Raw genomic sequence first — 25,158 nt, forward strand, 5'->3', positions numbered from 1 at the left:
AAGAGGGCATTTGAGAATATCACACAGGTACTTGTATAGGAAAAGAGAAAAATTAATTTCCATAAAATTTTTATTGATGAATTTCAAAATTTCAACTAAGTATTTTATCTTTATTTTATTTTGAAATTCAAAATAACTCAGTATCTTTTTTTTTTTTTTTTTTTTGCTAATACAGGTATACTAAGGAGAATGTAATTCCTTTTGGAGGAATTCAATTAACTGGGACTCAAATTCAATGTTCCTTATAAAAATTGATCACAAATATTAATCTGTTAATATGGATCTATAATGAGGCTTCTTTTTATGAAGAGATTTATTTTTCAATTTAAAATATTTTTCTCAATCCATATTTATTTACTATCAAACATTTGTGCAACACTTTGGTAAAGTAAAAAAAGTCCTGAAATAATCTGTATAGCATTAAAAGATATGGCTTGTCCACTGACTTTTTAAAAAACTTTTATTTTAGAGCATAGCTGATAAAACAATGTTGTGATATCTTCAGGGGTACAGCAAAGGTGCTCAGTCATACATATACACGTATCCATTCTCCCCCAAACGCTCCTCCCCCAAACTGCCACATAACATAGGAGACTTTGATATATCTTGAAGGTTTCCTTTCACACAGCCTAGATAAGATACTGCCAAATGATGTTATTAATCCATAAGCACAAGATTTAATGGAGCATATCCATGACTTGGAAGGTATCCGCATCAAATTCTATTAAGAGTCTTTTCTTCAAAAGATATCTACCTTATCATAACATTACAGGTGAATCACTTTCAATCAAAGGTTAGGTGGAACCTCGTCAATTAGCTTGATATTTCTTGTAGTGTGGTGTCACCAAAGTGACTTGAATGCAATATAAGTTTTGCACATAAGCACTGTTTTAATAATTTTAGGTTGAATTCACTAAGAAACATTATCAGGTCTGAAGCAAAAACTAATTTTCAAAAAGATAACAGTAGTTGAAGGCACTCAAAAACTTTCTCACTTGGAAAATTTTCAATTCTTATTCCAGAGCTTAAAAATAAATAAATAAAATTTTATCACTGCTAAGCCCCAGAACTGCTGCTTGGTAGGGCAAGTCAGAATATTCAGTTCTTATTTCTGACAAAAATTCACAGAACTGTTGTTGATGAAGTCAAAGAGAGTGAGTAAAATTCACTGGCAATACCACTAGTTCAATAAATTAACCATACCCGACAGATTCAAACACTCTGTAAAGCAACTATTGACACATAATAAGATAACTGTAGGCTTGAAACACCTTACAGTTTTTTAAACTTTTTATTTTATATTAGAATATAGCTGATTAACCATGTTGTGATAGTTTCAGGTGCATAGCAGAACAGCTCAGCCATACATATACATGTATTATTCTCTCCCAAGCTCCCCTCCAACATCCAGGCTGCCACATAACATTGAGCAGAGTTCCATATGCGATACAGTGAGCCCTTGTTGGTTATCCATTTTAAACACATCAGTAAACACTTAAGTTTTGCAAGCTTTGTAACTCTGTCCATCAAACCCTTCTCCTACAGAGGTATTATTTTCACCACCATTCATTGTAACACATCCTAGCAGATTCTGCTTCAGGTTGTACAAGTTTTGTGTCTTCTCAATTTGTTTGATGGAGAAGGCAATGGCACTCCAGTACTCTTGCCTAAAATATTCCATGGATGGAGGAGCCTGGTAGGCTGTAGTCCATGGGGTTGCTAAGAGTCGGACACGACTGAGCGACTTCACTTTCACTTTTCACTTTCATGCATTGGAGAAGGAAATGGCAACCCACTCCAGTGTTCTTGCCTGGAGAATCCCAGGGACGGCAGAGCCTGGTGGGCTGCCGGCTATGGGGTCGCACAGAGTCGGACACGACTGAAGCGACTTAGCCGCAGCAGCACTTGTTTGAAAACATTCTTGCCTGCGCTTGTTCTCTCCAGACCATTCGCAGAGGCCAATTCTTCAGTCACTTCAAACCTGGCACTGACTCCAAGTAACAAGGCAGTAGTTGTTGACAGATAAGGCAGTAGTATCTGTCAACTCAAGCCAAAAAAAAAACTACTCAAATAATCTGCTTGCCTTTTGATTAACTGACATTGCTCTCAAGGTCCCCACCTCCTCAGTCAAAAGTTATTACTGAAAGTCTAATGGTCTGAAATAAGATTATTTTCTCTGTACACGTATCTCTGGCTGTTACAGCTACACACTGGTGAATGGTTTTCTTGCTTGCTAACATGTGAGCCACTTTGGTTACAGCCTCATTAGAATCTTACTTTCGTGAAGAAACTCTCAGTGAGGAGATATATTTTAAATTTTCTAGTTTTTCTGACCATTGCTCTCCTGTGAGCTGGGGATGTTGTTGTAAGTGGTTAGTTTGGTAACATATTCTTTAGTACAGTTCCTTTACATAGTAAACACAATGATCTGCCATCTGACTTTGTAAAAAGAAGCCACATTCCACTGTGTTAAAAAGCACAATATTCAAAGTCCACTCTCTTTTCGTTTTTACCTGAAGGGTAATCACTAGTAATTTTTTTTTAAATGTCACAATAGAGTGATGTGTGTGGCACATCAAACAGTGTCAAATTATAATGCATCCGTGCTACTGGTAGTACCCTGAGCAGCAATTCAAAGCAATGGGAGCACCACCTCCATCTCTCTGGCAACTGCTCACTTATCTTTGCTGTCGTAGCAAAAAGACACACACAACCCAGAGCAAATGAGCACGGCCATGCTCCAAGCAAACCAGTCGTGGGCACCGAAGCTGGGATATTTTCTCATTTTTACATACCACGACATAGGACTATTCTTTTCTCAACCACTTAACAGTGAAAATAAACAATGAAAAAAATTTCAACATTCTTTGCTCACAGGCCATTCAAAGAAGCAGTTAACCCTTGTGTTGTTTAAATTATGTGTCAATTCTAAAGTCTTAAAATATAATGACCAGCCTCAAAATTAGATAAGACAGACTCAAGTTGAAAACCATACTGGTAAAGTTTATACTCATTTTCTTGAATAACCATGTCTATTCTTGTTTTTAACTTAATTTTTATTTTATACTGGAGTGTAGTTTTTGGGTTTCCCAGGTGGCGCTAGTGGTAAAGAACCCACAATGCAGGAGATGTAAAAGATGAGGGTTCGATCCCTGGGCTGGGAAGATCCCTTGGAGGAAAGCATGGCAATCCGCTCCAGTATTCTCGCCTGGAGAATACCATAGACAGAGGAGCCTGGTGGGCTGTAGTCCGCAGGGCTGCAGACTTGGACACGACTAAGGCAACTTAGCACGCAAGCACAGTTGATTTACAGTGTTCAGGCTCACAGCACCGTGATTCGGCTCTACATTTACATATATCATTTGCACAGGAAATATTCAACATGTGAACTTCCTAAGTAATGTTTTTATTAAAAAATTATTAATACTTGTTTCATAAAAGTATGTCTATATTTGGACTGGGGTAGGGACTGTATGCTACAAAAATAGTACTATTTAATATTTAATTAGGAAGTAGATTCAGGGCTGAAAAATACTATGGAACTTGAAACATTTTAACTTATGAGATATCTGACCTCATCTGATGAGATCATTTAATTAGAAAAATAATTAGTAAATTATAAGACTGGCCTCATTAAAACCCTCTCATCCAGCAATTTTATGCTGAAGAAATACTCTTGCATGTGCAGAAGGCATATACAGACTGCAGCAAAAATTGCAAATGATTTTAGTAGCAATGATGAGCAGACTGACTAAATTAGGACATGCTAATACAAGGGAATATTAGGCAGCCAATTAAAAGAATGAAGAAAGAATAAAGAGAATGAAGCAAAGTTGTAGATAATGCAGTTGTGAGTTACTTCCATTTCTAAGCATACACTGGAGAGAAACTAGTACATGTGCATAAGTTTTTATACCAGCAAAAAGATGAAGACAAAATTTAGGACCAAACAGAAGAACAGACAGTATCATCTCTGGAGTTCTATCCAGTGAAAATGAATGATCCATAGATGCACAGATCCACATGGTTGAATCTCACAATGGTGAGAGACAAAAAATTGTAGATTACAGAATGACAATCATTTATATTTCAAAATAAACAAATAAGACTATGCATTATTTAGGGGTATATTACATGTGTATTAAAAGCACAGATGGAAACAGTAACCATAAAATTTAGGACAGTAGTTACCTTTTTTTTCCTTTTAACTTTTTGGCTGTACCCTGGGGCGTATGGATCTTAGTTCCCTGGCCAGGGAACAAACCTGTTCCCATTGCACTGGAAGGCGGAGTTTTAGCCACTGGATGGCCAGGAAAGTACCAAGAGGATTCTTACTACTTATCTCTTTCTCTGGTTCTTTCTGTCATGGGGTACTGTATGGGCTACAGCTTAGCTTGAATGTAGCTGCCAGTTTCACAACTGTTCACCATAAATCTCCAGCATAAATCATAAATAAATAAATAAATAAATCAAATCTCCAGCATATTCCACAGCACCCTTGGGCGTGAACTCCCCCAAGCTCTGTTCCAAGTCGTCCCCTTGGGGCGAGCTGCAGAGCTCCCCGTTCTGATGGGCTGCCTCTCCCCTGCAGCACACCTCTGCACCACTGCTCAGGGTCCCCGGCAAGGACAGCAGCTGGGGAAAGTGACATTCCTGCTGATCAAGCAGAGGGGTACAACCTCTGGGTTGTAGCAGTAGCCCTTCATGTCCTGCTAACTTCTCCCAGCATGAGGGGACCAGTGGGCAGGGAGAGGCAACGGGGACCGAGAATTCATGCCCTGCCATGCCTGCAGTGAAACTTTACCCTAGGAATGGAGGTGGGGTGGAGGAAGGCAGCCTCAGGTCTCTAAGGGTCTGGATAGAGCTTCTGCAATAGGGAGCTGGGGCTGGGCAAAGGGAGACGGGGGCCGGTGGCCTGCCTTTCTTAGTGGGATGCCTTCGCCCTGGGGCAGGGCCTGACTCAGCAGTCACGGCTGGACAAGCAGAGAGGGGCTCCTGTGTCACTGAGCTTGGCCAGAGTAGGCAATGGTCAGAGCTCCAATGCCATAAATTTTTTTTTTTTAAGATTTTTTGATGTGGACCATTTTTTAAATAAAGTCTTTATTGAAGTCTGTAACAATACTGCTTCTGTTTTATGTTTCCATATTTTAGCCAAAAGGCATGTGGAATCTTAGCTTCCAGACCAAGGATCGAACCTGTATTCCCCTGCAATGGAAGCTGAACTGCTGGACACCAAGGAAGTCCCTCTAATGCCACAGAGCCTTAATGTTTTTACTGAGATTCAGATGTTATGAGTAAATGGTTCCCCATTTGCTGTACTTTTATGAAAAATAACTATTACCAGTTATAGCAGACTCACTAGGAGAAGGTCTGTGAGGCCCCTCACACGTTATTCCACTAAAGCATGCTTCTTAAGGGAGCAGATTGTTTCATATTAGGTTGAAAAAAAAAATCAGTTGCTTTTGCTTCTGATGCATGCTTTTGTTCCACAAGTTTCTAGGTCTCATTGCCCAACAGTTCTCTTCTGGTTCTAAATATGTATGAGATGATATTTTAGATGGCCATTATCTTCAAATTACTGCAGAGACATTTAATCATAAATGTCTCTATTTTCTATGCTACTTTCATAACCAAGAACATTCTCAGAAATTAAATAACTGACAGGTAATAGGATTAATAAATGTCTCATATACACAGCTAATTTTATGAACATTTATAGAGTGGGCTAAAATATAACCCAAATATAAAAATAATTAAACTCATCAATCCACTGAAATGACATAGAAATTAGTCAGGGTTATTGCACAAGCCTTGTAGCAAAAACTGAATGATATTCGCTGAACATAAGGCTGCTGGAGGGCTTCCCTGGTGGCTCAGTGGTAAAGAATCCACCTGTCAGTGTGGGAGATGCGGGTTCGATCCCTGGTCCAGGAAAATCCCACGTGCCCCAGAGCAACCAAGCCCGTTGCCACAACTCTTGAGCCTGTGTTCTCCAGCCCAGTAACTGCAACTGCTGAGCCCAGAGGCCACAACCACTGAAGTCCACGCGCCCGAGAGGCCGTGTTCCACAAGAGAAGCCACCGCAATGAGAAGCCCACACACTGCAACGAGAGAGGAGCCCCCACTCTTTACAACTAGAGAGGGCCCCCACTCTCTACAACTAGAGAGGGCCCCACTCTCTACAAATAGAGAGGGCCCCACTCTCTACAACTAGAGAGGGACCCACTCTCTACAACTAGAGAGGAGCCCCCACTCTCTACACCTAGAGAGGGTCCCACTCTCTACACCTAGAGAGAGCCCCCACTCTCTACAACTAGAGAGGAGCCCCCACTCTCTACAAATAGAGAGAGCCCCCACTCTCTACAAATAGAGAGGGCCCCCACTCTCTACAAATAGAGAGGAGCCCCCACTCTCTACAACTAGAGAGAGCCCCCACTCTCTACAAATAGAGAGGGCCCCCACTCTCTACACCTAGAGAGGGTCCCACTCTCTACAACTAGAGAGAGCCCCACTCTCTACAACTAGAGAGGGGCCCACTCTCTACAACTAGAGAGGGCCCCACTCTCTACAACTAGAGAGGGCCCCACTCTCTACAAATAGAGAGAGCCCCACTCTCTACAACTAGAGAGGGCCCCACTCTCTACAACTAGAGAGGGCCCCACTCTCTACAACTAGAGAGGGCCCCACTCTCTACAACTAGAGAGAGCCCCACTCTCTACAACTAGAGAGGGGCCCACTCTCTACAACTAGAGAGGGCCCCACTCTCTACAACTAGAGAGGGCCCCACTCTCTACAAATAGAGAGAGCCCCACTCTCTACAACTAGAGAGGGTCCCACTCTCTACAAATAGAGAGGGGCCCACTCTCTACAACTAGAGAGGGGCCCACTCTCTACAACTAGAGAGGGCCCCACTCTCTACAACTAGAGAGGGTCCCACTCTCTACAACTAGAGAGGGCCCCACTCTCTACAACTAGAGAGGGTCCCACTCTCTACAACTAGAGAGGGGCCCACTCTCTACAACTAGAGAGGGCCCCACTCTCTACAACTAGAGAGGGCCCCACTCTCTACAACTAGAGAGGGGCCCACTCTCTACAACTAGAGAGGGCCCCACTCTCTACAACTAGAGAGGGCCCCACTCTCTACAAATAGAGAGAGCCCCACTCTCTACAACTAGAGAGGGTCCCACTCTCTACAAATAGAGAGGGGCCCACTCTCTACAACTAGAGAGGGGCCCACTCTCTACAACTAGAGAGGGCCCCACTCTCTACAACTAGAGAGGGTCCCACTCTCTACAAATAGAGAGGGGCCCACTCTCTACAACTAGAGAGAGCCCCACTCTCTACAACTAGAGAGGGGCCCACTCTCTACAACTAGAGAGGGCCCCACTCTCTACAACTAGAGAGAGCCCCCACTCTCTACAACTAGAGAGGAGCCCCACTCTCTACAACTAGAGAGGGCCCCACTCTCTACAACTAGAGAGGGCCCCACTCTCTACAACTAGAGAGAGCCCCCACTCTCTACAACTAGAGAGGGCCCCCACTCTCTACAACTAGAGAGGGCCCCCACTCTCTACAACTAGAGAGGAGCCCCCACTCTCTACAACTAGAGAGGGCCCCACTCTCTACAACTAGAGAGAGCCCCACTCTCTACAACTAGAGAGAGCCCCACTCTCTACAACTAGAGAGGGCCCCACTCTCTACAAATAGAGAGAGCCCCACTCTCTACAACTAGAGAGGGCCCCACTCTCTACAACTAGAGAGGGGCCCACTCTCTACAAATAGAGAGGGCCCCACTCTCTACAAATAGAGAGAGCCCCACTCTCTACAACTAGAGAGGGCCCCACTCTCTACAACTAGAGAGGGGCCCACTCTCTACAAATAGAGAGGGGCCCACTCTCTACAACTAGAGAGGGCCCCACTCTCTACAACTAGAGAGGGCCCCACTCTCTACAACTAGAGAGGGCCCCACTCTCTATAACTAGAGAGGGCCCCCACTCTCTACAACTAGAGAGGGCCCCACTCTCTACAACTAGAGAGGGCCCCACTCTCTACAACTAGAGAGGGCCCCCACTCTCTACAACTAGAGAGGGCCCCCACTCTCTACAACTAGAGAGGGCCCCACTCTCTACAACTAGAGAGGGCCCCACTCTCTACAACTAGAGAGGGTCCCACTCTCTACAACTAGAGAGGGGCCCACTCTCTACAACTAGAGAGGGGCCCACTCTCTACAACTAGAGAGAGCCCCCACTCTCTACAACTAGAGAGGGTCCCACTCTCTACAACTAGAGAGGGCCCCACTCTCTACAACTAGAGAGGGGCCCACTCTCTACAAATAGAGAGGGGCCCACTCTCTACAACTAGAGAGGAGCCCCCACTCTCTACAACTAGAGAGGGTCCCACTCTCTACAAATAGAGAGGGGCCCACTCTCTACAACTAGAGAGGGGCCCACTCTCTACAACTAGAGAGAGCCCCCACTCTCTACAACTAGAGAGGGCCCCACTCTCTACAACTAGAGAGGGCCCCCACTCTCTACAACTAGAGAGGGCCCCCACTCTCTACAACTAGAGAGGGCCCCCACTCTCTACAACTAGAGAGGGCCCCCACTCTCTACAACTAGAGAGGGCCCCCACTCTCTACAACTAGAGAGGGCCCCCACTCTCTACAACTAGAGAGGGCCCCACTCTCTACAACTAGAGAGGGGCCCACTCTCTACAAATAGAGAGGGGCCCACTCTCTACAACTAGAGAGGGGCCCACTCTCTACAACTAGAGAGAGCCCCACTCTCTACAACTAGAGAGGGCCCCCACTCTCTACAACTAGAGAGGAGCCCCCACTCTCTACAACTAGAGAGAGCCCCACTCTCTACAACTAGAGAGGGCCCCACTCTCTACAACTAGAGAGGGGCCCACTCTCTACAAATAGAGAGGGCCCCACTCTCTACAACTAGAGAGGGGCCCACTCTCTACAAATAGAGAGGGGCCCACTCTCTACAACTAGAGAGGGGCCCACTCTCTACAACTAGAGAGAGCCCCACTCTCTACAACTAGAGAGGGGCCCACTCTCTACAACTAGAGAGGGCCCCACTCTCTACAACTAGAGAGAGCCCCACTCTCTACAACTAGAGAGAGCCCCACTCTCTACAACTAGAGAGGGCCCCACTCTCTACAACTAGAGAGGGCCCCACTCTCTACAACTAGAGAGGGCCCCACTCTCTACAAATAGAGAGGGGCCCACTCTCTACAAATAGAGAGAGCCCCACTCTCTACAAATAGAGAGGGGCCCACTCTCTACAACTAGAGAGGGTCCCACTCTCTACAAATAGAGAGGGGCCCACTCTCTACAACTAGAGAGGGGCCCCCACTCTCTACAATGAGAGGAAAGCCCACACAGCAACAAAGCCCAGACAGTCAAAAATAAAGAAATAAAATAATTTTAACAAAACAAAAGAAAACTGCTGGAGAGAGTTATAAGAATGTATATGTTCTGTATACCTACAATAGTAATTGACCAATATAGTCTCTTCTGCATACCACTAGGAAAAGAAAAAATTAATTTATTTTAAGTAAAAGAAAATATCTACTCATTCACTGAGTTGATATCTATCAAGGAACGGGCTCTATTATTATATACCTGGTAGCTCAGGTGATAAAGAATCTGCCTGCAATGCAGGAGACCCAGGTTTGATCTCTGGGTGGGGAAGATCTGCTGGAGAGGAAATGGATACCCACTCTAGTATTCTTGCCTACGAGATCTCATGGACAGAAGAGCCTGGCAGGCTACAGTCCATGGGGTCGCAAGAGTCAGACACGACTTAGCAACTGAACAACAACTATATAGCTGATTGTGTTAGGCACCAAGGCTAACTTTGTGGGACTTAACGAACAAACTGGACTTAGGAACGCACTCTCAGAACAGAACTCATGCACATGTAGGGGACTAATGCAGATATTTTCTGCTAATGGACAGTAAAGGGGTGTGGGACTTCAGGGTGTCTCCCAAGGTTAGACCATGGTCATCAATAAAGAAATGTCCCTACAGATGGCTAACAAGCACATGAAAAGATGCTCAACATCACTCATTATCAGAGAAATGCAAATCAAAACCACAATGAGGTACCATTATACGCCAGTCAGGATGGCTGCTATCCAAAAGTCTACAAGCAATAAATGCTGGAGAGGGTGTGGAGAAAAGGGAACCCTCTTAACACTGTTGGTGGGAATGCAAATTAGTACAGCCACTATGGAAAACAGTGTGGAGATTTCTTAAAAAGCTGGAAATAGAACTGCCATATGACCCAGCAATCCCACTTCTGGGCATACACACCAAGGAAACCAGATCTGAAAGAGACACGTGCACCCCAATGTTCATCGCAGCCCTGTTTATAATAGCCAGGACATGGAAGCAACCCAGATGCCCATCAGCAGACGAATGGATGAGGAAGCTGTGGTACATATACACCATGGATTATTACTCAGCCATTAAAAAGAATTCATTTGAATCAGTTCTAATGAGATGGATGAAACTGGAGCCCATTATACAGAGCGAAGTAAGCCAGAAAAGATAAAGACCATTACAGTATACTAACACATATATATGGACTTTAGAAAGATGGTAACGATAACCCTATATGCAAAACAGAAAAAGAGACTCAGATGTATAGAACAGACTTGTGGACTGTGGGAGAAGGCGAGGGTGGGATGTTTCAAGAGAACAGCATCGAAACATGTATATTATCTAGGGTGAAACAGATCACCAGCCCAGGTTGGGTACATGAGACAAGTGCTCGGGCCTGGTGCACTGGGAAGACCCAGAGGGATCGGGTGGAGAGGGAGGTGGGAGGGGGGACTGGGATGGGGAATACATGTAAATCTACGGCTAATTCATTTCAATGTATAACAAAAACTACTGTAATGATGTAAAGTAATTAGCCTCCAACTAATAAAAATAAATGGAAAAAAAAAAAAAATAAAGAAATGTCCCCACTGCAGATGCCCAGGGTAGACGGCCACGTGGCCTCCAGGAGGCTTCTCAGTGGGTATTCAGTAGAGACTCACAGCTCAGGAGGGAGGCAGGGCTAAAGACACGAATTCTGGCACTCGGGTATTGTTGAGACCATGAGAGGAGCCTGCTAAGGGCATCCAGCACGAGACTGCAGAAGGCGGCTGGAGATGGATTATCTGCCAGTGACAACAATGAAACAGCAGAGAGAAAGAGGAACCAGGAAATGAGCCATTGCTCAGAAATCCTAGTTGGGTCAAGATAATAATAAAAGAATGTACTAGAACATGAGAAGAATAAAAGAGTACACTGGTATATATAATCCTAAACCTGCTTAACATCTGAAAAGAACTTAAAATTACTTTAGGACTAGATTCAGAAAAGGAAAGGACATTTTCCTAGTGTAAAGTGAGTCTTACCTATTCTGAAATAGCCATCTTCTAATCGTTTGTCTTTGGTTTCTTTGCTGATTTCCAAACCTTCACTCTAAAACAGAAAAAAAACATGAATAATTACTTCCATTTAAAATAAATCTAAGTCATTAATCCATTTTATAAACATAAAAGTGACATCTGTGGCACAGCTACCTCTGAAGAGAAAATGCCATTTCAGTCTTAAACCTCAAAAGGCTTATCAATGCTAAGTGCTCTTTTCTTAAACCATCATCTGACTCTCTATATAATACACTGTTGGCTAGGAATTTTAAATTTTAATTGTTTCCCAATTTAGATCAATTTAATAGAATCCAGTTTTCTATTAAAAACAGACAGAAGTAAAGAACGGTGTGTTAACTAGAAAGATATTAAGCATGCTTTGTGAAAGTCACGCAGTCATGTCTGATTCTGTGACCCCATGGTAGCCCACCAGGCTTCTCTGTTCATGGGATTCTCCAGGCAGGACTACTGGAGTGGATTGCCATCTCCTTCTCCAAAGCACTCCTAAAAACCCAATAAATTAATTTTCTGTATTATTCAACAGGCATTGAAACTACATGGTATTTTGGGATTCAAAATACAAACAGCAAGTATTAACATAAAATAATGATTCATTTATTTTCCCAGTACAAATGTCCAAGAAATCTTCCAATAGGAAACAAAATAAAGGCTCTTTCTATGAATAAGGCAAACAGGACAATATACTAGGTGTTTCCTATTTCCAAAAAGAGTCCGTATGACTCACCACCAAGGTCCTGCAATCATAAGAATTTTCTTTCATAAGCAAGAAGAGCCTCAAATCAAGTCTATTAGTATTAGTTCTCAAAGGAAACTGAAGGGGAAATATAGTCATACCTTCAAAGGCAAAACTTCCACAGTTGTGTTGAGCAGAATATCCCCTGGATGCTCCTGGTTGCCACTATGAAACAAATAACTGGAAACACAAACATAAAAATAAGAATATGAATCAGTCTTGACAAAGATTCAGGAAGATGGCCTTTACCTTAGCATAAGGTCGACACTAGAGTTTGTAATTACACATCACGTGTTCTGAATAGCTGCATGGATATTAAAAAACTAAGGAGGATATGTCAACTCCTCTGTCAGAGGGGCAGGCTTGCTGCTAACATAATAATGCACTTAACAGACCCCCCAAAAAAATGATGACAGTTTTTTGTTGCTGTTTATACTGCTTTAAATATATAAACTTTTTTATGGAAAATGACAATTGTAGCTGCTGCAGAATACTACTGTATCTTTTTTTCCTATATTTGTTTGTTTATTTATTTGGCTGCATTGGGTCTTGGCTGCAGCACGGATGATCTTTCTTCATGGCATGCGGGCTCAGTAGTTGTCGTATGCAGGCTCAGTTGCCCCACAGCACGTGGGATCTTAGTTCCCTGACCAGGGTTTGAACCTGTGTCCCCTGCCTTGCAAGACGAACTCTGAAACCACTGACTACCAGGGAAGTCCCACTACTGGATCTTGTATCAGACAAAATGTTCACTAGGACAGCAAGGAGTTGTGGCAAGTTCAGAGACTAGTTTTAGCCAATATAAATAATTTTGGTATGAACAGATAAAGTGAATTAACCAATTCCAAATATCAGAATCACTCCATTTGTCAACATTAACAAATCTTTGAATATGATGACTGATTACATGACATTGTTGTTCAATTGCTAAGTCCTGTCCAACTCTTTGTGACCCCATGGACTGCAGCACAACAGGTCTCCCTGTTCTTCAGTATCTCCTGGAGTTTGTTCAAACTCATGTCCGTTGAGTTGATGATACCATCTAACCATTTCAAATACTCTCTGGGTATAATGTTGTAGTGTTTTGATACTTTGAAAACTAGTGTGTACACACAAAGTGTGTGAGAGAGGGTGGAAGCTGGACAGAGCGCAAAGCATATCTAAGTCTAAACCTAAAACTTGAGTTTAGTGAAGTTCAGTGGTTAAAAGCTCATGCTAAGGAGTCAGAGGTTCCTCCCTGGATCTCTCATTTCCTAGAATTCTCACCTTGTGCAAGTTTCGTTAAGCTTTCTGAGCCCGTGTTTCCTCAATACAATCAGCTATTTCCATCTATGTCACACGGTTGTACCAGAAAGTTCCTGAGAATTGACTAAAACTACCTTCTATGTTAAAAATAGTGAGTAACAGTCACAGAATAGTCATGATACCCTTATAGTATGGTATTTGTGGGCAAGAATTTGGTTTTCAAATGTCACACAGACCAGGGGACCCTGATAAGAAGCTGCTTCTAAGCTAAATATACCGAAACTAACTCCCAGTTTCCAGATGAGATACATTTTTTTAAAGGCATCTTTGACCCAGAATGTCATATAACCACAGGTCATTCAATAACTTAGCTATAGATGCCAAATCATGGGACGGGGAAGCCACTTTTTAGAAAAGAGCCCATGGATATAATCTGGAGTTAAGACAGACTAATTCAGAGGTGTTCACTATGCAATTATTTATAGTGAAAAACTCCACAGCACCTAAAAAGTTTAACATTGGAAGATGTACATGATGGTAGAACCACACAATGAGATATTGTGCAGTCATCAAAAAACTGCATTGGCCCAAAAGTTTATTCAGGTTCTCCTGTAAGATGCTTTGGGAAAACCTGAATGAACTTTTGGACCAACTCAATACTTGTGAGTCACAACAGAGTATAATGGAAAATGTAAGATATAAAACTACATGTAGACCATGGTCTTAAGGTCAAAAATACACAGAATTATCAAGAAAAAAAGGTGCCAATATGGTCATAATGGTTTCCTTGGGTTATGATTTTTTCCTCAGTATTTTTTAAGATATTTTTTTAAGTGAACCATTTTTAGTTTTTATTGAGTTTGTTACAATACTGTCTCTGTTTTATGTTTTTTGGTCATAGGGCTTGTGGGATCTTAGCTGCCTGACCAGGGATCCCACTCACATCCCCTGCATTACAAGGTGAGACCTTAACCACTGGGCCCCCAGGGAAGTCCCTTTCCTCATTTTCACACTTCAAAATTTTTGTATAAAGCACACATATGTTATAGAAAGAATATTTTTAACACTTCATTTCTGTATTAATAAATTTTGCTACTTCCCCTCTCAGTGAGTAAATTATGGCAAAAATCAAGTAATCCCTTTTTTCTATCCTAGGAAGGTCAAGAAAATTCTTATAGACTGTTATTTTAGAAGACTTATGTTTCACTAGAAAAGTCCCCACAATAGAGTCATCATAAATATTACTTCACAGAGGTTTACTGTAAATATATTTGTTGTTACTAAGTTTGATCTCCAATATATGAGCTCTTTAGCAGATTCTTTGATGGAACTGTTTTTATGTGCTAAAAATAAACCCATAAATTGGTTTCAGGCTATTCTTGTTGAAATGAAAACTGTTGTTTCTAATTCTAGGATGACTCATGAAAATGGTGAACAATACCTCTCAGGGCAGAGTTCCACTATACAGTATAAAATGAACATTAAATAACAATAAAGCCAATATTAAATACTCATGTAAGTGAAAAATATTATTCATAAGTTTAATATGTTTTGCCAGTGATCTTCCCATTGCTTATAACATTTTTATGCTTAAATTCCTCTTCAGAAGCAGCTTAGAGTAAGAAAAGAAAATTAATAGCATTACATGCAGCTATGCATTGTTACTGATCACCTTAAAAAGAATTATTAAAGTGGTCAAATATTTGACAAATTCTAAAAATCAAATGGCCTTCACAGGAAAACATAACATCATATGCCACAGGCTAGGAAATTATATTCTATTCTGGGGGTTATATGTAAGTATTCCACAGACAGTCTGGGTAACACACCCAAAACAGGGGAAAGATGGAAGGAACTGGGACTGTTAGGTGAAAAATGGGAAGGAAAAAGCCCCAACTTTTTCAAAGTGAACATAAACCCCAAATCACAGAAAAGCGTTGTAAGACACATGTACCCCACTGCTCACTGCAGTACAATTTACAATAGTTAGGACATGGTTGCAACCCAGATGTCCACCAACAGATGAACGGGTAAGGAAGCTGTGGCACATATGCACACGGATTATTATTAGCCATAAAAAGGAACACATCTGAGTCAGTACTAATGAGGCAGATGAGCCTAGAGCCTGTTATACAGCGTGAAATAAGTCAGAAAGTAAAAGAAATATCGCATCGTAATGCATACATATGAATCTAAAAAGACAGTACTCACAATCCTACTTGCAAGCCAGCAAAGGAGACACAGACATTTTGGACACAGTGGGGGAAGAGACAGTGGGATAAAATGAGAGAAATAGCATTGAAACATATACATTACCATATGTAAAACAGATAGCCAGTGGGAGCTCAATGTATGATGCAGGGAACTCAAACCCAGTGCTCTGTGACAACCTAGAGGGGTGGGATGGGGAGAGGGGTGTTCAAGAGGGAGGGGACATGTATACACCTGACGCTCTTCATGCTGACGTATGGCAAAAGCTATTACAATATCGTAAAGTAATTCTCTTCTAATTTAAAAAAAAGAAAAAGAAAAGGGTTGTAACTTCCTCCATGGCATATACTAAAAGCCATCCAGCACTTGCAAAATCACTACCTAGGAATAGTCATACTCTGTTAAATTTATCCTTCCAGCCAATTGCTGGGCCGTCCACCAGCTCACAGTCAAATCTTAAGGGATATTCTAAGATAACGGCAGGAAAATTAATTGGAGATTCTGAGGAAGAGTTCTACATGAAAGCATTAGAAATCTCTACTAGGGACTTTCCTGGTGGTCCACCAGTTAAGACTGCACGCCCCCTACAATCCCACAGGCCACAACTAAAAGATCTTTGAATGCTGCAACTAAGACCCGGTGCGACCAAGTAAGTTAACAGATAAAAACAAGTATATTTTTAAAAATCTATACTAAATATACTTTCAGAAATACCAATAGACTTTATCTAACATGCTAAATGCCGGTGTTCTACCTAGAAGCAACCCACCCGCAATATTACTGAGTTGCAGGAAATGTATTTTACGTGCCTGAGTGCTCAGCCATTTAGTCATGTTCTACTCTCTGCGAACCACAGACTGCAGCCCACCAGGCTCCTCTGGCCACGGGATTCTCCAGGCAAGAATACTGGAGTGGGTTGCCATTTCCTTCTCCAGAGGATCTTCCTGACCCAGGGATCGAATCTTCATCTTTTACATCTCCCACCTTGGCAGGAGAATTACTAACTACATCACCTGGGAAATGCCACATATTTTATAATCTAACATTTAGGACTCATTGGTTCCTTATATGTGTTACACATACCAAAAAAAAAAAAAAAATTCTAACATAAATCACACTGTGAAGAAAAGGTCTAAATTGTAAGACCAAATTTTATCTCCATAAGGACCTACCTTTCCACATTGACTGGCTTGTCGAATTTAAACAGGATGTAGTCTCCAGCTACTGGGGTTATAGCCCAGAAGAAGTCCTCGCCCATGTAAGTCTTCTCCAGTGTGTGACCTTGGTAGACCTTCAAAGAAGTAGATACCTCTGCAGGGGGGTTTACATGGATTTTGAGCAGTAATGGTTTCATGTAATCTTTATCCTAGGAGGAAAGACATATATGCTATTAAACAACATACAGCTTATTTTTTTATTTGCTCAGAATTGCTTCTATTTATTTAATTTTTATTGGAGTGTAGTTGATTTGCGATGTTGTGTTAGTTTCAGGCATACAGCAAAGTAAGTCAATTATGCATATACATATATCCACTTCTTTTTAGATTCTTTTCCTATTTAAGCCATTATGGAATATTGGCTAGAGCTCCCTATGCCATATAGTAGGTCCTTATTAGTTACCTGCTTTGTTGTTTTTTTTTAATTGGAGTATAACTGCTTTACAATGTGTGTTAGTTTCTGCTGTAGAACAGTGAATCAGCTATAACATACGGCTTATTTATATTTAAGGAGAACAATGACTATACATTAAATAGCAAATTGTCTGTGCATGAGAAAAATAAAATTAAATCACTAACCGTGAGTTTCTGAATTTTTCCTGTGAGTGAAGAATGCAGACCAACGTGTTGGAAAAGGGACGGTCTGAAACGGATTCGCAGATTTGCCTTCTGTCGATCACAGTGTTTCTAAATATTAAAGAGGAATGTTAGTGTTACATTAGAAAGTGACATCTTGTCCTCTTCTGAAAGCCAAGACTTCCTTTAGAAGAGTAAATATGAAAAAGAAAATCCAATTTCATCTCATAATTCCAAGTCATGTGTTATTTTTTAGGGTCCTTTTGGAGAAGTCAATAGATTTTCTACCAACTTGATAAATAGACATGATGCAGAAATTTAACATAAGCACTTCTGAGGGAAGAGATAAGGATTTAATTTCAACCACCTTTTACAAAGTGTCAATATCAATTTGGCTTTTAATATTAAAATGCACCCACCCTAGAGGTTTGGTTCAAATACACAAAACAGCTACACAAAATAATACAATGAAGAATTTGCAGATAAGGTCCATTTTGCGGCATCAAAGCAATGTGAAAACGGGAGACAGTAAGCAGACTACAAGCAAGGAAACAGAGTCAAACAGACAAATCCACCTCGACACTGCAGAGGGACGCCTAAACTTCAGCTCCAAGTGTCCCGTGCCCAGACTTCAGATCACACGCTGCTCTCGGGCGTGATCACACCTGGCGGACCCACAGCTGGCCCGGCTCCCGTGTTCACCAGCTCAGCGCTTCAGGACAGGTGTGTCCCGAAGAGTTTCATAAACTCTTTCCATTTTCAATGACTTTTGTAGGTTTTGGGTCAAGAACACAGTGAAGACGACAAATATAGAAGGCATTTCGTTGTGAAAAACCTCCACTAATTTTCTGCTAATTTTTCTCAAGAGCTTTACTTCATTAGCATTATTGCTAACGGGAGAGTAGAGGTGAAATTTCATATATACAAACATTTTATAAGATAAAATTTTATAAATTTTTACTTACATATTTTAATTTTATAAATTATTAATAAAATAAATAAAATTTATTTATTAAAATTAATACATTTTATTTTAGAATTATAAAATAATTTTATAAATTATAAAAATAAATTTTATTTACACAAACATTAAAAAATTTTTTTACACAAACACAAAAGTCACAAGGAAGGAGAGGAAAAGGAAGGAAGAGAGGAGAGGACGGATGGTGGGGGCAGGCGGAGGCAGCAGGGTCTGAGGCCAACCTCATCACTCAACACACAGGCAAACAGATAACACGTTTGGGCCTGCAGACTCAGAGCAGGTCCATAAACCTTCGGAAGAACGTGTGAATTGTTTTTATCTCTTTTTTTACAGTGACACTAGTTTATAATACCAGTTTCACGTGTGAACATTATATTTCCACTATTTCTGCTCCCTCTACCCCTGCGCTTGCCCCTCTGGTAACCACTACCCTCCTTTCTGTATCTACATGTTTTTATTTGGTACTACCGGTGGGAATGTAAATTGGTGCACCAACTATGGAAACTGCTCAAAAAATTAACAATAGTAGTTCCATGTGAGCCAGCTATCCCATTTCTGGGTATTTATCCAAAGAACACAAAAACACTCATCAGCAAAAGCAGAGGCAGCCCTATGTTCACCACATTATTTACAATAGGCGTGATATGGAAGCAACCTAAGTACCCATCGATAGATGAAAGGGTAAAGATGTGCCGTGTATACACACACACAAATGGAATACTACTCAGACATATAAAAGATGAAATCTTTTCATTTGCAACAACAAGGATGGCCCTTGAGCGTATTATGCTTAGTGAAAACGTAATGCTTGGAAGAGTCTCCTAGACCACCCTCAAAGGGATGTGATTCTGGAGCAAGCAAGTACATGGTGACAGTTTCCTTGACATCCTAGTAGAAGCAACTGAAATATTATGGGCCACAGAAAGAATAGTGAAAGAATGGGTCTTCATGGTTTTAGTTTTTATTTTCAGAGACTTTCACCTCACAAGCTCATTTTAGAACATAACTATGTATTAGATAAAACTGCATGGAAGCAATTAAATGCAAGTATGTTGTACAAATGTAAAGATGACATTAACGGTTCTGTAAACCCACAAGGGAAATACAGGTAAGGGCTTACATCATAAAAATGAGTTGATTGAATCAATTTCTATGTTTAGTCATTGTTGGAAAGTAGGCACTATGCTATTGTGCTACATTCTGAGTTGCCCTAAGAAAGTGGTTATTTTTTTTTTTAAGACAGAGAATTCAACAATAGCTTACAAATACTGTTTGTTTTCAGCTACCTATTTAACTGTTCGTTTACAAAATCTGGTTCCCTAGGAGTCATCACTTTCACTAAATACATAAAATTAGTCTGTTCCATTCTCCTAAGAGATAAGACTTACTGCATCTTTTTCAGGGTTGCAGACTTTCACCCATAGAATATGGTCCAAGAGCCAGTCAATGGGTTTCTCCTTATAGAACATAAATATGAATTCCACAATCAGAGTGAGGTCGGGTGCTTGAAACATTTTACCTGAAAAGATACTCCCAATCAGTAACTGTAATAAGAAGCCAACCATCAGAATGACCTCAATGAGTGAAGTCCATGCAACAAATACACTGAAGCTTGTGCTTTCAACTATAAATCATTATGAATAATTGTCCCATCTCTCTTGTCAAAAACAAATTTGCTTTAGCTTAGTTGTCACCTGATATAAATGGAACTCTTGATTTTCTCTACTACAAAATCTATCATACCACTACCGGCTCAAAGGATTCAAGAAGAGATTGGAAATGTTTCCTTCATGTCTCATTAAACTGCTTCTCATAAAAAAGGAACTTAAGTTTAAGTTTAAATGAAATTTTAACTAAATTAATAAAAGCAAAACACAAGGACTCCTAATTCAGTCTTCACTGAAACCTTCACAAATATTTTTTGAGTTTTGAGATAAATGATCAACAAGGTCAAAGCCTCAGCCTCTAATATTTACAGATTTAAAGCATTATAGGAAGTGAAATATTCTCTGGGGTGTTTTCTAAAAACCCATAAATTTCCTTCAATCTTCAACTTTAAACATATTCTCTTTAGTTGGATGATTTAGGAATTTTAATGAAAAAAAACTTAAAAAAAAAAACTTTTAAAATAAGCACCCTGACTAGTTCATGAAAGCACCCATGAATACAAATTAATGACTGAACAAGAACTTCAGGTACTACACTGAATACCAGGAATTCCTATTAAAAAGCCATTAATGCAGCATTCTTTTTAAAAGGACCTCAATCTTGCAAAATCTTTCGGCTTTAAAACAGGAACTAGAGGCGTCAGAGAAGGAACCAGATGTACTCCCAAGGACCATGGCTGGTCTGTCAGCATGGAAAGACAGACAGCAGGGTGCCGTGCAAAACTCCAGAGTAAATACTACCATGCTAGACCTCTCCAAATACTACTCCGAGCTGACTTCAATGTTTCATACATGGAAGTCTACCTAACTTATTAGGTAGTTATTAATAAATACTTAAGTTATTAGTAAATTTCTTTAAAAGCAATCCATTTCCAGAGGAAAAAAAGAGATAACCTTTGTAAGGTGAAAAAACAGTCCAAGATTCTAAGAGTCACAGTTATTTTAAAGTAAATAAATCTGCCACTTTGCTTACCAATGAATCCCAGCTGGGAGAACTCAAGTATCATCCATTCCTCAGAAGAAAGTTGAAGTGCAAAATTTTTTATGGTGTTAAAGTAATTCTGTTTGACGATAATATCATCTTCAAGCTAAAGAAAGTTGAATGATCATATTAATGAATCAGAAAGAGAAGGGAAGATTTAGATGGGACACTCTGGAAAAACTCAAGTACACTTTTATAATGACAATCAAGAAAACAATGGTCAAAAATGATGAAAATAAAAATAAATTTCAGGACTTCCCTGGTGGTCCAGTGGTTAAGACTCTGAGTTCCCAATTTAGGGGGCCCAGATTATATCCCTGGTCAGGGAAGATCCCACATGCCTCGTAGTGTGGCCAAAATAATAATAATAATTTTTAATAATAATAAAAGGAAAAACCTAAAAAATAAATTTTATTAAAGGAAAAATGAAGAAAATAAAATGGCAGATGCACACAGCAAATCAATAAAACCACTCCCTCACTATGAGAAATTACAAAACATTCCGTGATTTACTCATTTTGGCCCTTTTATGGATCCAATAGGATTTCACACTAACCTGTTTTCTTTTCAAAGGAAAAGAATTTTAAAGGCCTTTTCATTTTTTTTTTTTAACATAATACATGTAACAAATCATTTAAAAAGAAAAAAACAACCTAGTTTTCCTTCTTTACCCTCCACCCTCCTAGTGGAGGCGACTAATGTTCAAGGTTGGGTGTGCGCCCACTGGACACCTTTAGAATGCACACACAACACAGGGAGCCAAGAGAGGTAACCCTAGCGTAAGGTTCCCACCCACCTTTAGATTTTCATTAAACTGGCCTTCTTCCTCCTAGTATATCATGAATATCTTTCCAGGTTAATAAGTATATATCTAAAGCAGTCTCTTCGGTAGATGTGTACTATCCCCAGGGATCCACGGGCAAGTCATTTGCTTGTTCACAGGCAGACACTCGGGCTGTTTCTCACTCTTTGTCAATGCAAACAGTGCTTACATTTCACATCAATGCTATTCATTTCTGTAGGACTGGTTCCTAAAAGTTCTTTTTTTATATTTTAAAAGATATCCTCAAAATAATTAAATAGCTGTAGCAACTCAGTGTAGCTATTAACCCCATGTGCTCTGCCATCACCACGTGTGTTACTGGCAAGTTTATCAGCGCAACAGGGACAGAGATCAAGGATCATGAGTGTCTGCAAAGACGTCTTCCCCCAAATGTTCAGAGAATCTTAAAGTCACAAGATAATTTTTTTACCTATGCATACATTCTTTTAAAAATATTCTTTACCACTGATGACTTAAATATCCCAGGAAAACTCTTCCTTTTTCTAATGACATGTTATCATTTCCAGTTATCTGCTAAGTAATTTTTACTTATTTCAGTATTTGGGTTTTTCATAGATTTGAATCCTATAAGCTTTCTTCCTGTCTGTGAAGAAAGAGTAGCCGTATTTGGAAAGGCATGATTTTGACTGGGGCTTCCCAGGTGGCACAGGTGGCGCAGAACCTGCCTGCCAATGCAGGAGATGCAAGAGATGTGGGTTCCATCTCTGGGTCGGGAAGATCCCTGGAGGAGGGCATGGCAATTGACTCCCATATTCATGCCTGGAGAATCCCATGAACAGAGGAGCCTGGACATGACTGAAGTGACTTAGCACGCACGCATACAATTCTGACTCACCAGTATTTACAGACCTTTGATTATGTTCCAGGCACAACCCTAAAGTCTGGGAACTCATCAGTAAACAAAAAGACAAGAAGTGTAGATGAAATAATTAAATGCCTATTTAAATTTAGTACACTAAACTTGACTATCACAAAAAAACTCACTTTTATATTAAATTAGAAATATCGCTTTGTTCCACTCTCAGCAAACAACTTTGCTTTCTAAAAAGACTTTTAAAGATAATTGTAGATCATATACAGCTATGAAAAAATAATACAGAGAGACCCCAAACAATCCCAATATACATCTTCTGATCTAACTACAGCATGGTATCACCATCAGTAAACTGACTCTGACACAACTCATCCAACTTATTCAAATCTCACCACTTTTACACAGACTTAGTTGTGTGTCTCTGTGTTTAGTTCCATGCAATCTGAACATGTGTCCATTTGTAGGAGCACCACTAGAGCTGGGTTATAGGACAGCTCCATCACAGGGATTCTCACGCTCCTCTTTATATTCACAGCCACCTCCCTCCTTTCCCCCCTTCCAAGCCTCTGGAAACCAAGAGTCTGTTCTCCATCTCCATAATTCTGTCATTTCAAGAAAGCTATATAAGGACTTCCCTGGTGGTTCAGTGGCTAAGACTCCGCCTTCCAGTGCAGGGGGTGTGGGTTTGATCCCTGGATGGGGAACTAAGATCCCACACCCCACAGGGTGCAGCCAAACATATTTTTTTTAAATAAATAAATAAGTTTTTTATAAAGACTGGGTTTTCATTAATTTATTTTTGGCTGTGCTGGGTCTTTGCTGCTGTGCAAGCCTTTCTCCGGCTGTGGGACTCCTCTCCAGGTGTGGTGCATGAGTCTCATCGCAGTGGCTTCTCCTGGGGCAGAGCACGGGCTTCAGGAGTTGCGGCACGCGGGCTTGGCTGCTCTGCAGCAGGTGGGATCCGCCCAGACCAGGGACCGAACTTGTGTATCCTGCACTGGCGGGCAGATTCTTTACCACCGAGCCACCAGGGAAGTCCAAAACCCGGGTTTTTTAACTGAGCCTAATTCCCCTGAGATCCTGCCTTTTCATTATTAGACAGTCCACAGGATGGAGGCACCACAGCTAGTTTAACCAGTCACCTGCCAAAGAACATATGGGCTGTTTCCAGGTTTTGCTACTACGAATGAAGCTGCTATGGCCCTTCATATATAGGTCTTTCAGTGAACATATGTGCTTCTCTGACATCAGTGTTTCATCACAGCAAGACCCACTCTTGGAAAATCTAACATATACCTCATTAGTGATCGCCAGTTTATACAGGAAAGTGAAAACACAAGAAGTAAAACACTGCTTTTGCACTACGTACCTGCAGAGTCTGAAAGAGGTGGAATACTACATTTTTGTTCCAATATTTAAAATGTACGAGGAGAAACCAAAAACTCATGGTGGTTGCCCATGGGGGAGGGAGGAGACACGGGCAGACAACAGGGGTAAAAAGGGGACCTCTGAAAACATATCTTGTTTCATATAAGTTTTGATTTGGGAATATTATACTTTTTACAAATAAAAAAGAAGAAAAATGCTAACCACTGAATACAAATGGAAATAAATGAACCTACTTTCATATCAGGTTGTTATTAATGTGGTCACATAATATGAAGAGTTTTATCAAGTGACTTTCAAACATGGAATTTTTACTATATATTCATATCAGGATATACTCTTCAGGAGGGATACAAGAATAAAAGATTTTTAATTGCATTTAGTAGTTTAATTGATACTGTTATTTTGAAACTATTCTAGGTATTATTGTTGTCGTTTAGTCAGTAAGTTGTGTCTGACCCTGTGACCCCGTGGACTGCAGCCCACCAGGCTCCTCTGTCCATGGGCTTTCCCAGGCAAGAATACTGGAGTGGGACTGCCATTTCCCTCTCCAGGAGATCTTCCCGACCCAGGGCTTGAACCCACGTCTCCTGCACTGCAGGCAGGTTCTTTACCACAGAGCCGCCAGAAAAGTCCATTCTAGGTATACTATAGAGTAAAAGAATTATGTTATTTTGATAATTTTACTAAAACCAAGGCTCTGAATATAAGAGAAAAGAATATACATAAAATTCAAAAAAGTTAAATAAAAATATTATGATCTTACACTTGAACTGGGATTATCAATATCAATGTGATTTTTTGTCCTCTGAGCAATAAGATGTTCCTTTCCTCATTAAAACACCCAGAAGCAAAGACACCACAATAGCCGTGAGCATCTCCAGTGCACAGACTGTGGTTCTAAATACTGTACACCTCTAAAACAAACAGGACTCCTTTAGGAAATGGCTGCTTCTACATCTGGGACAGGAAATGTGCAAGGTGTGCCAGTCAATGAGGAAGTGATCCACGTGATTACTGGGCTTACAAGAAAAGTATACAAGAGCC

The 25,158-nt window shown here is 40.7% G+C and overlaps 1 protein-coding gene across 6 annotated transcripts in view; it reads right to left on the reverse strand.

Annotated features, from left to right (window-relative positions):
- Positions 1-25,158, reverse strand: part of MGAT4A (alpha-1,3-mannosyl-glycoprotein 4-beta-N-acetylglucosaminyltransferase A) — a 123,811-nt gene that overhangs the window by 8,013 nt on the left and 90,640 nt on the right. For 4 of the 6 annotated variants that reach the window (XM_070474674.1, XM_070474676.1, XM_020903951.2 and 1 more), the window contains 6 exons: positions 21,059-21,173; positions 19,807-19,937; positions 17,440-17,547; positions 16,816-17,009; positions 12,289-12,367; positions 11,419-11,485 (listed from right to left, as the gene is read on the reverse strand). In XM_070474674.1, the coding sequence (XP_070330775.1) occupies positions 11,419-11,485; positions 12,289-12,367; positions 16,816-17,009; positions 17,440-17,547; positions 19,807-19,937; positions 21,059-21,173 (694 nt within the window). Of the gene's footprint in view, positions 1-442; positions 2,045-11,418; positions 11,486-12,288; positions 12,368-15,748; positions 15,823-16,815; positions 17,010-17,439; positions 17,548-19,806; positions 19,938-21,058; positions 21,174-25,158 lie in introns of those variants that run through there. The other 2 variants (XR_011490534.1, XM_070474677.1) reach the window with 2 other exon arrangements.

Source organism: Odocoileus virginianus, chromosome 2, assembly GCF_023699985.2.
Source record: "Odocoileus virginianus isolate 20LAN1187 ecotype Illinois chromosome 2, Ovbor_1.2, whole genome shotgun sequence".
NCBI classification, from domain to species: Eukaryota; Metazoa; Chordata; class Mammalia; order Artiodactyla; family Cervidae; genus Odocoileus; species Odocoileus virginianus.